The following is a 16,970-nucleotide window of genomic DNA, read 5'->3' as shown; positions in this document are numbered from 1 at the left end:
TGAAGGCGCCATTAATGCTGAAAGGTACATACAGGTTTTGGAGCAACATATGTTGCCATCCAAGCAACGTTAGCATGGACGCCCCTGCTTATTTCAGCAAGACAATGCCAAGCCACGTGTTACATCAACGTGGCTTCATAGTAAAAGAGTGCGGGTACTAGACTGGCCTGCCTGTAGTCCGGACCTGTCTTCCATTGAAAATGTGTGGCGCATTATGAAGCCTAAAATACCACAACGGAGACCCCCGGACTGTTGAACAACTTAAGCTGTACATCAAGCAAGAATGGGAAAGAATTCCCCCTGAAAAGCTTCAAAAATTGATATCTTCAGTTACCAAATGTTTACTGAGTGTCGTTAAAAGGAAAGGTTTCAATAGTTTGGATGTACTGCACTACACAACACTACACAACACTACACACAACAACACAAGAAGAAGAATGAAGAGTCTGGGTAGAAGACACAACCAATCAAATAAAATGTCATATTTGTCCAGATTTGATGTCTCCTTGTTGTGCTGCTGAGTTATGTCGTGTCCGCTTCTGTCTAATGGAAGCTCGGATAAAAGAAATCTGCAGGGGGCAAGAAATGTGTCTCAAGTTCAAGCCTCAACTTTGTAGTCTGCCTTTTACAGACAACTACGAGCCGCTAAATTATCGCCGCCTATTAGGAAACATCGGATTGTGTTTTCACAGTCGATTCGCCAAAAATAATTTTCGACGTTCCCTGTAGAGCTACTAAACTCTAATTGTTCTTTTTGGAGGGGGAAAAAAAAAAAAAGCTCTGACACATGATCATTAACTGTACTCAGGGCCGGCCCGTGGCATAGGCCCTATAGGCAAATGCTAAGGGCGCCGTCCATCAGGGGGCGCCACGCCAGTGCCACAAATGTTGGAGAAAAAAGAAAAAGAAAAAGTTGGTACTATTATTTCTAAATAAAAAAATAATCCCACGCTAATTAAAATGCAAAGTAAAGCTTATTTAATAGAAATATTATTTGTTACAACATTACGCCCCCCCTCCCCCTCAACTCCCCCGCACAGTGCGCCCCCTCCCTTCCCGTATCATGACTATTTTTGGACGTCACCACATAAAAAAGTCAACACAAGATGTCAAAACGGCCAAAACTGTCAAGTGCCCAGGGAAGAAAAAATAGAAAAGAAGAGGAGGAGAAACGAGAAAAAGACAGAGGTAGCAGGTAGGCAACGTTAGCCTACATGAAATTATTTGTCTGCTACAGAATGTGATAGAAACCTGGCTTTTAGCATTAAGCTAATGTTACATGATTCGGCAATTGCTAATCAATAAATAGCTAGTTCTGTTTTAACGTCGGGTTAATATTGTGGAGGGGGCTAAATTGTTATGGAAAATAATAATGTAACGTTAAGTAATTACAGTACTCCCACCTTACATTCCTCAGGGACATTTGTATTAGATCTTTTAAGCAGGTGTTTTTTGTTTACATTGTTATTGCCTTGCGGTTAGCTAATCTTTGCCCTGCAGGTAATAGTCACTTTTCCACCCCTTTATATATTAGGTATAGTTGTAAGCCTAGTTGTTAAAGTGCACATCATTAATGTTAATTAAGCAATATCACATGAGAGGGAATGCTGTTTTTTAATTTGAGCACTGCTGTGATTCGGTTAAAGATAATCATAACATAACATTCTCATATAATATGTTAATTTGCTTTCTTTAAGTAAAAAAAAAGGTCAAAGACAAAGCTATTCAGTTTCTTGTGAGTATATACACTTCACTGCCGATGTGTGTGTGTGGGGAGGGAGGGGGGGGGGCGCCACCTAAAATCTTGCCTAGGGCGCCAGATTGGTTAGGGCCAGGCCTGACTGTACTGCATGAAATAGCAGCTATACTGTAAAATAAAATTCTGTAAAAAAAACGGTCATCTACTGGCCAAACGAAAACCATAAAATTAAAGTAAAACATTGTAACCCAAATAATGATCAAAAACATTATATTTACAGAAATTTTCATGAAACGTTTTGCGGAAAAATATCGTAATTTTACAGATTTTTACTAAATTGTTAAGATCAACCACCTTTAATAAAGTGACGATGCAAACAGTTCTGCAGAAAAATACCTTTATTCTACAGAGTTTTTCCAAATGATTACGATCAAACACCTTTAATGAAGTGACAATGCTGGCAGTTCCACAGAAAAATACCATTATTTGACAGATTTTTTCTGAATTGTTAAGATCAACCACCTTTAATAAAGTGACGATGCAAACAGTTCTGCAGAAAATTACATTTATTCTACAGCATGGGTGTCAAACTCTGGCCCGCCGTGTAATTTCACTTGGCCCTTGAGGTGATATCAAATTAACACTAAAGCTGGCCCGCCGATCCTCCCGCCCGCCAGCCCGCCAGCCCGCCCGCCCGCCCGCCCGCCCGTTTTACATTTTGGCCCACTCTGTATTTGAGTTTGACACCCCTGTGTTAGATTGTTAGTATGGACATAGACTTTTATATAAAAAGCTACATATTTAATGAAAGATAATTACTGTAATTTTACATGAATTTGAAAGTAATTTAAGAAAACAGAAAATGCTATGTATAATTAATTTGGTATTTTTCTGTAAAAAAAATAGAAATATACATAGTTTGTCATTACTGGCATATTACTTAAAATAACAGGCGGATTGTTTATTTACAGATAATGTCTTCAATTTTACAGTTTTATAAACTATTTTAAAAAAATAGAAAAATTACAGTAGAAATTTAGAGTAAATTAACCATAAAAATTTGATTTTTTTTTTTTTACAGTGTATGGTAATGCATAATGCTGGCACAAAAAAGCACAACATTGAAAAATCTGGGCGTCGTTTTCGACTCTGACCTTAGTTTTATACCATATCTAAAAAATATGACAAAAAGAGGTTTTTATCAGTTTAAGAATATAGCCAGAGTTCGCCCAATTCTCTCTCAGGGCAACACATGCATGCTTTTATTAGAAATGGTATAGATTATTGTAACGCTCTGCTTTCTGGTCTTCCTAAAAAGGTTATTGCGCCTTTACAATTACTCCAAAATTCAGCGGCACGTGTCCTGACGAGGACCAGAAGGCGGGCTCACATTACACCAGTTTTAAAATCTCCGCATTGGCTCCCTGTGTGTTTCAGGATACATTTTAAGGTTCTTCTTATGGTTTACAAATGTTTTTTAATGGTATTGGGCCTTCTTATCTTTCAGGTTTGCTTTTACCCTACGAGACTTCCCGGGCCCTGAGATCCTCCGGCACTCATCTCCTAATTATTCCAAAAGTCAGGACACAAAGTCACGGGATGGCATCTTTCCACCGTTATGGCCCCCGTCTATGGAACAGCTTGCCGGAGGACCTCAGGGCTGCTGTTCATGTTTTTAAGAGCAGGCTTAAGACCCACCTTTTTGATTTGGCTTTTACCTGGTACTAATTATTTTATTGACGTCATTTGTATTTTACTTTTTATCCTAGTAGTTATGCAAGATTTTATTTATTTATTATTTATTTACTGTATATTAATTTATTTTATTTTATTTTTTTATTAATCTTCATATGTCCTACATGTGTTTTATTCTTTATCTCTACTCATGTTTCTTACTATTTTACAAGTTTTTGTCACGGCCCGTTATTCATCTGTGCGCTGCGCTGGGCACACCTCCAAGAGCGTGGCGGCGGGCGTCACTCCGGCTGCAGCAAGCAGCTGCATTCAATCATCAATCAGCAATCAACACACCTGTTGCTGATGAGAGGACCTGCCTTCTTAAGCCAGTGCAAATCTGCATCCTGTGCCAGAACGTAGCTACCTGTACTGTACAGTAAGCCAAACCTGTCAAGCTCTATGCATTCTTTCTCTCTCTGTTTTTTCTCCCCGTCCGTGTTGTCGTTCCAGCAGTATTTTGTTATGTTGGACTAAGGGGAGATGACGGCAACAGACACCAGGGGGAGGTATGTACAATAATTTATTATATATATAGTCAATATATTAAAGATTAAAGATTAAAGTACCAATGATTGTCACACACACACTAGATGTGGTGAAATTTGTCCTCTGCATTTGTCCCATCCCCTTGGGGAGCAGTGGGCAGCAGCGGCGCCGCGCCCGGGAATCATTTTGGTGATTTAACCCCCAACTCCAACCCTTTGTTGCTGAGTGCCAAGCAGGGAGGTTATGGGTCCCATTTTTATAGTCTTTGGTATGACTCGGCTGGGATTTGAACTCCATATATATCCATCCATTTTCTACCGCTTATTCCCTTTGGGCTCGCGGGGGGCGCTGGAGCCTATCTCAGCTACAACCGGGTGGAAGGCGGTGTACACCCTGGACAAGTCGCCACCTCATCGCAGGGCCCAATATATATATATATATATATATATATATATATATATATATATATATATATATATATATATATATATATATATATATATATATATATATATATATATATATATATATATATATATATATATATATATATATATGTCTTAATTAGATTATCCAAAAAATAGTGCTCGATACCGTGGTAGAGCGTAATATGTATGTGTGGGAAAAAAATCACAAGACTATTTCATCTCTACAGGCCTGTTTCATGAGGGGTTTCCTCAATCCTCAGGAGATTTTAATGGAAGCATTCACATACCATGGTTTATATAGGGCACAGAGCGGGTGGGTACAGGCAGGCGTGGGGGCGTGGTGATTGGCTCATGTGTTGCCTAGGAGGTGTTTCCTTCTGTGACGGCATGCTGATACAATTTCGCTGCGTTTGTTGAGGGATGACAACTCTGGACGGTATATGATAAACAGTTTCTCTTTTAAGCATAGGTTGCATCTTTTGTTACCACTGTTGTAAGGTGTGCTGGATGCAAGAATTTGCCATGTTATTGAGTATTCAACATTATTGTCTTTGAGATTCCAAATGTGTTTGCTGAGTTCTGTAGTGTTCCGCAGGCTTTTGCATCTGAAAGAAGCCTTGTGATTGTTCCATCTGGTTTTGAATTCTCCCTCAGTTAATCCTACGTATGTGTCGGATGTGTTAATGTCCTTGCGTATTACCTTTGCTTGGTAAACAACTGATGATTGTAAGCACCCCCCGTTGAGAGGGCAATCAGGTTTCTTGCGGCAGTTACATCTTTTGTCGGTTTTGGAGTCGTTCTGCCTGGTGGTGGGCGGCTCCTTTTCAATTGCTTTATTGTGGTTTGAAATGATTTGTCGCATGTTGTTCATGCAGCTGTAGCTCAATTTAATGTTGTTCTTGTTGAATACTTTTCTTAGGGTGTTGCCTTTGGGGAAGTGTTTGTCGATCAGGGTAAGGAATTTGTGGCCAATATTAGTTGAGACGTTTTTGCTGTATGGGGGGTTGTACCAGATAATGTTGTTTCGTTTTCTGCTCCTTTTTGGTTGGTTTCCTGGCGTGGGTTCGTAGGTGAGGGTGAAGTTGTATCCGCTTTCATCAAGTGCTTTTTGGTACGGGGGGGTTGCTTTGTCGAATTCAGCTTTGCTAGATGACAGCATCGATAGTCTTTTATTAATTCCGGTAGGTATTCTTTTCGTGGTGGTGGGTGGGTGGTTGCTGTCATGGTGCACGTATTGGAGTGTTGTGTTGGGTTTGGTGAATGGTTGGTAGCTGTTATTCCTCAGGTTGAAAGTGACGTCGAGGAAGTTGACGGTTTGCTTGTTGGCTTCAATTGTGATCCGTAGACCGTTCTCTTTGAAGATTTGGCATATACGCTTCTTGGTATTCTTGTATGAACATACAAGAACATAACACTTTACTGGACAGAAGCATCACCAAATCATACAAAAAAGCACAACCCAACACTTTACAGAACATCCACCTGGAAAACAAACGGATCGCGGCTGAACTGGACATCGAGGACAGGGTGGACGCCACAGCCAACAAGGAAGCCTTCATCACATTGAAGGACCACAAACCCAACTTCGCAAATAACCCATCATGCCGACTAATAAACCCAACTAAATCCGAAATAGGAAAAATCAGCAAAACAATCCTGGACAGAATCAACACAAAAATTACAGACAAAACACCACTCAACCAATGGAGAAATACAGCAGCAGTAATCAAATGGTTCAGCAACATCCAAGACAAACAACAGCACAACTTCATCTCCTTCGATGTCGAAGAATTTTACCCTTCCATCACGCAAGACCTACTGACCAAAGCACTAGACTTTGCCTCGGACTACGACTCAATCACAGGCAACGAAAGAAACATCATCATCCACGCAAAGAACTCCATACTCTTCCGCAACGGTACACCATGGCAAAAAAAGAACAATTCAACATTCGACGTCACTATGGGGAGTTTCGACGGAGCAGAAACGTGCGAACTTGTTGGGAGTTTCCTCCTCTCCCAGCTCGCTAGCCTCAACCTGAACCTTGGTATTTACCGTGATGACGGACTGGCAGTGTGTCGCGCCTCGCCAAGGAGCAGCGAGAATACCAAGAAGCGTATATGCCAAATCTTCAAAGAGAACGGTCTACGGATCACAATTGAAGCCAACAAGCAAACCGTCAACTTCCTCGACGTCACTTTCAACCTGAGGAATAACAGCTACCAACCATTCACCAAACCCAACACAACACTCCAATACGTGCACCATGACAGCAACCACCCACCCACCACCACGAAAAGAATACCTACCGGAATTAATAAAAGACTATCGATGCTGTCATCTAGCAAAGCTGAATTCGACAAAGCAACCCCCCCGTACCAAAAAGCACTTGATGAAAGCGGATACAACTTCACCCTCACCTACGAACCCACGCCAGGAAACCAACCAAAAAGGAGCAGAAAACGAAACAACATTATCTGGTACAACCCCCCATACAGCAAAAACGTCTCAACTAATATTGGCCACAAATTCCTTACCCTGATCGACAAACACTTCCCCAAAGGCAACACCCTAAGAAAAGTATTCAACAAGAACAACATTAAATTGAGCTACAGCTGCATGAACAACATGCGACAAATCATTTCAAACCACAATAAAGCAATTGAAAAGGAGCCGCCCACCACCAGGCAGAACGACTCCAAAACCGACAAAAGATGTAACTGCCGCAAGAAACCTGATTGCCCTCTCAACGGGGGGTGCTTACAATCATCAGTTGTTTACCAAGCAAAGGTAATACGCAAGGACATTAACACATCCGACACATACGTAGGATTAACTGAGGGAGAATTCAAAACCAGATGGAACAATCACAAGGCTTCTTTCAGATGCAAAAGCCTGCGGAACACTACAGAACTCAGCAAACACATTTGGAATCTCAAAGACAATAATGTTGAATACTCAATAACATGGCAAATTCTTGCATCCAGCACACCTTACAACAGTGGTAACAAAAGATGCAACCTATGCTTAAAAGAGAAACTGTTTATCATATACCGTCCAGAGTTGTCATCCCTCAACAAACGCAGCGAAATTGTATCAGCATGCCGTCACAGAAGGAAACACCTCCTAGGCAACACATGAGCCAATCACCACGCCCCCACGCCTGCCTGTACCCACCCGCTCTGTGCCCTATATAAACCATGGTATGTGAATGCTTCCATTAAAATCTCCTGAGGATTGAGGAAACCCCTCATGAAACAGGCCTGTAGAGATGAAATAGTCTTGTGATTTTTTTCCCACACATACATATATATATATATATATATATATATATATATATATATATATATATATATATATGTATATATATATATATATATATATATATATATATATATATATATATATATATATATATATATATATATATATATATATATATATATATATATATATATATATATATATATATATATATATATATATATATATATAATAAAACAAAACAATACTAATAAATTATAGAATGGTGTGTGACAAAATCCAAGAGCGTATGCGTGTGACTATGTGTGTAGATTAGCTGTTGAGGGTTATCGTAAATGTTGAATGAGGAAGCAGACAAAACCAAGGAGGGCAACGCAGAAGGGATCCGAGATTCACGTGAGGTCCGTGGGGCAGAGAGAGACGTCAGAGTCCGGGGGCGAGCGAGTACTCGAGGAACGAGGGAGGCAGTCACAGTACAGAGGGAGATCCAGGGAAAAGTGAGACGCACAGCTCACTTACAAGACGACGGAGTGTATGTACACCAACAGATGAATATATTCCGGCCCGGGATGGCAGGTTGAGCAGGCTTAAGAAGGCAGCTCGCTCATCACAGGCAGGTGTGCTGATTTCCGGTGAATGATTGCAGCTGGCGGCTGCTGCAGGGCGAAGACGCGCCCGGCGCATCCCTGGATGTGCGCGGCCGTGGGCGTGTCCCGAGGTGCGACAATCAGAGCGCAAGGATGAGGGCGCATTGGAATGCGCCCTGGCCGTGACACATTTCCTCCGTTCCCGCGTTACGAGCGGTGTGTCTCATCTACCCATATTCCCTCTGGTTCTCTGGCTGCCTCTTGGATCTCGACTTCCCGCCTGGACTCGGACTCTGACGCCTCGCTATTGCCCCCGACTACCTGCCTGTCTCACGGACCTTCGAGCCTGCCTTTCCCCTCCGGGACTTCCCCCCTCTCGCTAAACACTCTCGTAACACACAACAGTTAATTCACACACATACACATTTGGAGTAGTTTCATACTTTTGTAAATATATATATAATAAATAGAGCTAAACGACGTCCCTGTTGTTTGTGCCGTCTTCGTCCCCTGTACAACCGTAACAGTTTTATTATTTTCCAACGCTCCTCAGATGAGCCACCTGCCTCAGGGGTTATCAGCCATGCTTGTGGGGGCGCTTTGTGTCAGCGTCAGGGTGGCCATGGTCTGATGACCTCCTGGTGCAGATGGCTCCTGTGATAGTGTTTACTCACATGTCTCCTCTGTACTCAGCCATGCAATCATTTGTCCATATTGTTGCATACGTGTGTGTGTGTGTGTGTGTGTGTTTGGTATCTGTGTCCGTGCGTATGTATGTGATGATGGGGTAATGGGTCACCGGGGTATTGTTTTTAACTTTGTAAAGCACTTTGCGTTGTATTTCTTTTATGTATAAAAAGCGCTTTATAAATAAAGTTTGATTGATTGATTGACTGATTGGAAACGTGACCTTAGGGAAAAATTACTTTTCAAAAAATCGCAAATGTTTTTTATAGCATGTGGAGTAAAATCATGGCAGGACAATGAACTAACATGAGTCGGTTCAAGAAACTGTATAAGCATATGGTGTTTATAAGGTATACAGTGTCTGATATCATTATCCTGAGTTCATGCATTGTTAATCACATCACTGCCATTTGTTTTTGTTCATAATTACACGTTTGTTTTTTTGTTCCAATTCTAAATCTGATGATACAATCAAGGATCCGAAGCCGTCCATCCATTCATCCGTCTTCTTCCACTTATCCAAGGTCAGGTCGCGGAGGCAGCAGCCTAAGCAGAGAAGCCCAGACTTCCCTCTCTCTAGCCACTATTTCCAACTCCTCCCGGAGGATCCCAAGGTGTTCCCAGGCCAGCCGGGAGAAATTGTCCCCCCAACGTGTCCTGGGTTTTCCCCGTGGTTTCCTACCGATCAGACGTGCCCTAAACACCTCCCCAAGGAGGCGTCCGGGGGGCATTCTGACCAAATGCCCTGACCACCTCATCTGGCTCCTCTCGATGTGGCTTTACTCTGAGCTCCCTATCTCTAAGGGAGAGCCCCGCCACCTGACGGAGGAAACTAATTCCGGTCGCTTATATCCGTAATCTTGTCCTTTCAGTCATACCCCAAAGTTCATGACCATAGGGGAGGTTGGAGATGTAGATCGACCGGTAAATTGAGAGCTTCGCCTTCCGGCTCGTCTCCTTCTTCACCACTACGGACCGATGCAGGGTCCGCATCACCGATCCACTATTCCCTCACTCGGGAACAAGAGCCGAAGATCCTGGCCAGATGAAGCCAGCAGAACCACATCGTCCACAAAAAGCAGAGACCTAATCCTGCAGCCACCAAACCGGATCCATTCAACGCCCTGACTGCGCCTAGAAATTCTGTCCCCAAAAGTTGTGAACAGAATCGGTGACAAAAGGGCAGCCCTGGCAGAGTCCAACCCTCACTGGAAACGGATCCGACTTACTGGACCAAGTTCTGACACATATCATACAGGGAGTGGACCGCCACAATCAGATCCGAAACCCAAGATGACTCATTAGTAACAGGACTGAGTTTATAGCATATGCAAGTCCCTCCAGGATTCCGCTGGCTTGAGAGGACTTGACCATTTTACCGAAGATGAGTGACAGGAAATGGGGTAAAATGTGGACACATTTTAAAGTGTTTGACTCCGCAAAAGCAGAGTGTACACTTTGTAAAGTAAAAGAGATGGCCACTATAGATGTAAACAATATTATAAGTGTCAGAATAATTGTATATAAGTTATCAAACAACTTGTTTTCCCATGAGTTCAGGTTGCCCTGCGAGAAAACAAGAGCTGTCTTTGATCTTATCAAGCAAAAGGCCTACCGCTTGTAAACCTCCACTGTGTGCGATGGGATGCGACGTGGAGGTGTCGGTTTCTTTGATCTATCTATCTAGCCACAGGAAAGCTACAAAGCAGAGAGGGGGCAAACCTGACACCGCTCCAAACACCTTTTTTTTTAACTATTTATGACGGAGTGCAGCAGCTGTTTATGACCCTTCCCCTTAGAAGCAGCTGCAGCTATGTAATCAGAAAATGCCCAAATAAATGAGGAGGCGTGTGGAACCCTTTCCTCAGAGCGTGGGGCGACATTGTACGAGGGTGCAAGTGCACACGCTCTCCTGTCTGTTTGATTCCTTGCTTCTTGTCTTTGTTGAATAGGTGGTTCGGTGTTTGAACCTGACAATAAGTGTTTATAATATCCATTGTTAGCATTTCAAATTATTTTTTGTAGAACTAAATCAGCCGTACACTGGTTTAAGATGTAGCTTAAAGATATAGATAATGGGTTTCACAATGTAAAGCGATTTGAGTCTCTAAAGAAAAGCGCTATATAAATATAATTTACTTCACTTCACTTACATTTGGTAACGTTACTGTAGTGTAAACCAGTGTTTCTAAACCACTGTTTATCAGTTGTAATACACGTTTCCACCACATGTGGCAGTAATGACAATGTCAAACAAACAGAAGAAGTCTGGCGCTTTGAGCGCAAAAAATTATGACTAAAGTGGTGAAGCTGTATTTTCGTTTGCATTTTAATTTTATCGACAGTTTATGCCAGGAAAATAAAGATTATTAATATTCCCTATTCATTTGTATTTATGGAACATGCAAGCAGATCAACAACAAAACACTATTTTACAGTAGATTTTACCTCCATATTGTGTGTTGATGTATTGACTAGAAGATGTTTTTGTTGAGCAGTTTTTACCTCCTGGTAGTTCTGGCTGGCAGAGAAAAGAGATTTGAAGGTGGAGCCGAAACTGACGATGTTGAACAGGCAGCCTGGTACCAGACTCTTGAGGATCACCACCATGGCATCCTGGGAAAGACCAGAACACATCATCATCATCATCGTCAAATATTACGTGTCTAATGACTATGCTGATTTTAAATAGCAGACACTACGAAGGAATTATTGTGGATTGTGTTTTCACAGTTGAGGCCCTTCTGTTGTTTGGGTGACGGCTTTGGCCTCGCGTAGAGTTTGCCAAAACAAGTACCGCCTGAGGGATCCACGGTCCGTAATATCATCGCTTACCTGCAGGGAGTCTCTGAACATTTGGATGATTTTACTGTCATGATCCGTGGTCCGGATCATGTTTTTGTTTTTTTCTGATAGTTTTGGACTCCTTTAGTTCCTGTTTTTGTGCACCCTTGTTAGTTACCAGGGTTACTTATTATTTCCACCTGCCTCTGATTAGTGTTCGGCATGCTGCCGAGCACTAATCAGAGAGCTATTTATTCACGTTGCTCGCCACACTCGGTCTGGCGTCATTGTTTGCTTCACACAACCTACTACGTAAGCAGAGGTGGGTAGAGTAGCCAGAAATTGTACTCAAGTAAGAGTACTGTTACTTTAGAGATTTATTACTCAAGTAAAAGTAAGGAGTAGTCACCCAAATATTTACTTGAGTAAAAGTAAAAAGTATGTTGTGAAAAAAACTACTCAAGTACTGAGTAACTGATGAGTAACATGTTCGTTTAATGATGACTGCAACAAATGCACAAAAACATAAAAATAGCAATGAGCTATTAAATATCTCTTAAGCAACTAAAACAATAATATATATTAAATAATAATACATTAACATAAAAAAAATTAAGGCAAATTGAGCCACAATAACTTAACAGCACCATAGGCTCAGTAGGCAGAGATTACAAAGGAAAATAACAAGTTAGCCTTTACGCAAACCATAAACTGATAGGTGTGGGCTGCACCTGGGAACTTCTAATTGGTGTTTCTATGCATGCGTGTGTGTGTGTGTGTGTGTGTGTGTGTGTGTGTGTGTGTGTGTGTGTGTGTGTGTGTGTGTGTGTGTGTGTGTGTGTGTGTGTGTGTGTGTGTGTGTGTGTGTGTGTGTGTGTGTGTGTGTGTGTGTGTGTGTGTGTGTGTGTGTGTGTGTGTGTGTGACTCTGTCTGTCTGTCTGTCTGTCTGTGAGTCTGCAGTGCGTTAATAAATGTCCCCACACGATGTACATTTGACAGTGATTCATAGCAGGGAAACCTACGGTGACAGCCAAAATATCTAAGGTTACTTACCGCGATGTGCTTCCTCAAATTTGACGTTGAGTTCATGTAAGCTTAAGCTTGTTGTTGTTTGTCGGTGAAACTTTATGTGCAGTTAATCATGTGACCGCCTGGCTCTGTTTGACTGGTGAAACGGAGTCCAACGTCACCAGTGACTGCATTTGATTGGTAAAACGGAGTCAAACGTCACCAGTGACTGCATTTGATTGGTGAAACGGAGTCAAACGTCACCAGTGACTGCATTTGATTGGTGAAACGGAGTCAAACGTCACCAGTGACTGCATTTGATTGGTGAAACGGAGTCCAACGTCACCAGTGACTGCATTTGATTGGTGAAACGGAGTCAAACGTCACCAGTGACTGCATTTGATTGGTGAAACGGAGTCCAACGTCACCAGTGACTGCATTTGATTGGTGAAACGCAGGCATGTGATAGATCCTACTTTGAAGGTCTGTCTGACAAACCAAAACAAACAAAGCGTGCTGTGGAGAGGCGGGGCCGGCGAGCGAGCAGCAAGGCAGGGCACACCGGGGTCCGGCCCAAGATGGCGGCAAGGAGGCGTGGACGGCGAGCGAGCGGCGAGGCGGGGCGCCCCGGGAGCGACGCCGCAATCGTGCCCAGGTGCACGGATCGCGCACCTGGGCACGATCATCCAATCCTCTCACACTGTTTAAAAGGGCGACAGCTGTGAACGTCGAGGAGAGAGACGGTAGGAGACGAAGCCAACGTGAAGCGGACGCGGCGCGAGAGAGGAGGAGAGCCCGAGACAGACGACAAGCGAGCAAGGAAGAGGAGCTGAAAAGCGACCTGGACTGGAGGTTTTATTTGCAAAAATAAACAAAAGTCAAACTTGCTCAAAGATGTCTCCATTTGATGGTCCAGGGAACCCACAAGACGGCATGAGTCCGTCACTTTTGGCACCCAACGTGGCTGGACTATCGGAGGCGGGGGAGGACGATTTCCTGTGGGCCCTCGTGGGGGCGTTCACGGAACTGGCGGCAGGCAGCCGCCAGCGTCTCGAAGAGTCCCGCAAACAGTTGCAGGTGCTAGTGGGCCAGGCGGGGTGTGGCGGCGAGTGGCCCCCCAAAGAAGTGGTAGTTGAAGAAGACAAAGAAGAAGTTGAAGAAAAAGAAAAACTTGAAGAAAAACTTGAAGAAAAACTTGAAGAAGAAAAACTTGAAGAAAAAGACCAAGAAGACAAAGAAAAAGACCAAGAAGACAAAGAAAAAGACCAAAAAGACGAAGAAAAAGACCAAAAAGTGAAAGAAAAAGACAAAGAAAAAGACCAAGAAGACAAAAAAAAGACCAAGAAGACAAAGAAAAAGACCAAGAAGACAAAGAAAAAGACCAAGAAGACAAAGAAAAAGACCAAGAAGACAAAGAAAAAGACCAAAAAGACGAAGAAAAAGACCAAAAAGTGAAAGAAAAAGACAAAGAAAAAGACCAAGAAGACAAAAAAAAGACCAAGAAGACAAAGAAAAAGACCAAGAAGACAAAGAAAAAGACCAAGAAGACAAAGAAAAAGACCAAGGAAAAGACGATGAAGATGAAGAAGGGAAAAAAGTACAGGCGGAAAAGGAAGAAGACACAGAAAAAGAGAAGACCGCGGCCACAGGGGGACCTGGCCGTCCTCACTTCCTGCTCCCTCGGAAAAAGGGGGGGAGTACGCGCAGCTGGTCGGAATCCCGGCTTGCGTTTGGCGATGGAGGACTGTGGAGAGGCGGGGCCGGCGAGCGAGCAGCAAGGCAGGGCGCGCCGGGAGCGACACCGCAATCGTGCCCAGGTGTACGATCCGCGCACCTGGGCACGATCATCCAATCTCCTCCCGCTGAAGAAAAGGGGAGCAGCAGAGAGAGAGGAGGAGAAGGCTGGAAGGAGCCAACGAAAAGCTGACGCGGAGCGAGAGAGGAGGAGAGCCCGAAACGACGAGCGAGCGAGCGGAGGAGAGGAGCTGAAAAGCGACCGGGACTGAGGTTTTGTTTGAAAAAATAAAACAAACGTCAAACTGCTCAGAGATGTCTCTATTTCAGGGGTCACCAACGCGGTGCCCGCGGGCACCAGGTAGCCCGTAAGGACCAGATGAGTAGCCCGCCGGCCTGTTTTAAAAATAGCTCAAATAGCAGCACTTACCAGTGAGCTGTATCTATTTTTTTTATTGTATTTATTTACTAGCAAGCTGGTCTCGCTTTGCCCAACATTTTTAATTCTAAGAGAGACAAAACTCAAATAGAATTTGAAAATCCAAGAAAATATTTTAAAGACTTGGTCTTCACTTGTTTAAATAAATTCATTAATTTTTTTTACTTGGCTTCTTATGACTTTCAGAAAGACAATTTTAGAGAAAAAATACAACCTTAAAAATGATTTTAGGATTTTTAAACACATATACCTTTTTACCTTTTAAATTCCTTCCTTCCTTTTCTTTCCTGACAATTTAAATCAATGTTCAAGTAAATTTATTTTTTTTATTGTAAAGAATAATGAATACATTTTAATTTAATTCTTCATTTTAGCTTCTGTTTTTTCGACGAAGAATATTTGTGAAATATTTCTTCAAACGTATTGTGATTAAAATTCAAAAAAAATATTCTGGCAAATCTAGAAAATCTGTAGAATCAAATGTAAATCTTATTTCAAAGTCTTTTAATTTATTTTAAAATGTTTGTTCTGGAAAATCTAGAAGAACTAATGATTTGTCTTAGCTTGGTCCAATTTGTTATATATTCTAACAAAGTGTAGATTGGATTTTAACCTATTTAAAACATGTCATCAAAATTCTAAAATTAATCTTAATCAGGAAAAATTACTAATGATGTTCCATAAATTCTTTTTTTAATTTTTTCAAAAAGATTCGATTTAGCTAGTTTTTCTCTTCTTTTTTCGGTTAAATTTTAAAGAGTCGAAATTGAAGATAAACTATGTTTCAAAATTTAATTGTAATTTTTTTCGTGTTTTCTCCTCTTTTAAACCGTTCAATTAAGTATAAATATCATTAATTATTAAAAATAACAGAGTTAAAGGTAAATTGAGCAAATTGGCTATTTCTGGCAATTTATTTAAGTGTGTATCTAACTGGTAGCCCTTCGCATTAATCAGTACCCAAGAAGTAGCTCTTGGTTTCAAAAAGGTTGGTGACCCCTGCTCTATTTGATGGTCCATGGAACCCACAAGACGGCTTGAGTCCGTCACACGTGCATTAACAGATTGATAAAAATCAGTAGCGAGTAGCGAGCTGAATGTAGATAAATGGAGCGGAGTAAAAGTAGCGTTTCTTCTCTATAAATATACTCAAGTAAAAGTAAAAGTATGTTGCATTAAAACTACTCTTAGAAGTACAATTGATCCCAAAAGTTACTCAAGTAGATGTAACGGAGTAAATGTAGCGCGTTACTACCCACCTCTGTACGTAAGTCTTGTTTCATGCCACAGTTTCGTGAGTGTTCCATGTCCATAGTCCTGTGTTTCCTGCGCTAAGTTTTTGCCTTAGCTTCCCGTGTGTTAGGCACGCTTGCCTTTGTTGTTTGCCTGTTATTTTGTAAGTTGGATGATTTTTTTGAAAATTAAATCATATCCTACCGTCACGCTTTCGTCCGGAGTTGTCCGTTCTGCATTCCCGGGAGCTGCGAAAACCCTGACGTGACAATTACGGAGCGTAGATGGTGAAATCCCTAAATCCCTTGCAATAGCTGCTTGAGAAATGTTGTTCTTAAACTGTTGGACAATTTGCTCACGCATTTGTTGACAAAGTGGTGACCCTCGCCCCATACTTGTTTGTGAATGACTGAGCATTTCATGGAAGCTGCTTTTATACCCAATCATGGCACCCACCTGTTCCCAATTAGCCTGTTCACCTGTGGAATGTTCCAAATAAGTGTTTGACGAGCATTCCTCAACTTTGTCAGTCTTTTTTGCCACTTGTGCCAGCTTTTTTGAAACATGTTGCAGGCATCAAATTCCAAATGAGCTAATATTTGCAAAAAATAACAGTGTGAACATTAAATATCTTGTCTTTGCAGTCTATTCAATTGAATATAAGTTTAAAGGCCTACTGAAAGCCACTACTACCGACCACGCAGTCTGATAGTTTATATATCAATGATGAAATATTAACATTGCAACACATGCCAATACGGCCGGGTTAGATTACTAAAAAGCAATTTTAAATTTTGCGCGAAATATCCTGCTGAAAACGTCTCGGTATGATGACGTCTGCGCGTGACGTCACGGATTGTAGAGGACATTTTGGGACAGCATAG

The 16,970-nt window shown here is 41.9% G+C and overlaps 1 protein-coding gene across 6 annotated transcripts in view; it reads right to left on the bottom strand.

The window, feature by feature from the left end:
* The window catches only part of vwa5b1 (von Willebrand factor A domain containing 5B1), a 94,093-nt gene that overhangs the window by 38,250 nt on the left and 38,873 nt on the right, over positions 1-16,970 (bottom strand). For all 6 annotated transcript variants that reach the window (XR_009826720.1, XM_062052683.1, XM_062052686.1 and 3 more), the window contains one exon: positions 11,394-11,504. Coding sequence is in view for 5 of the 6 variants with exons in the window: in XM_062052683.1 (XP_061908667.1) it covers positions 11,394-11,504 (111 nt within the window). In the remaining variant the exon portion in view is untranslated. The remainder of the gene's footprint in view (positions 1-11,393; positions 11,505-16,970) is intronic.

This window comes from Entelurus aequoreus, linkage group LG07 (assembly GCF_033978785.1).
Source record: "Entelurus aequoreus isolate RoL-2023_Sb linkage group LG07, RoL_Eaeq_v1.1, whole genome shotgun sequence".
NCBI lineage: Eukaryota > Metazoa > Chordata > Actinopteri > Syngnathiformes > Syngnathidae > Entelurus > Entelurus aequoreus.
Note: the sequence above shows the minus strand (reverse complement) of the source record. Positions and strands in the feature narration are given on the sequence as shown.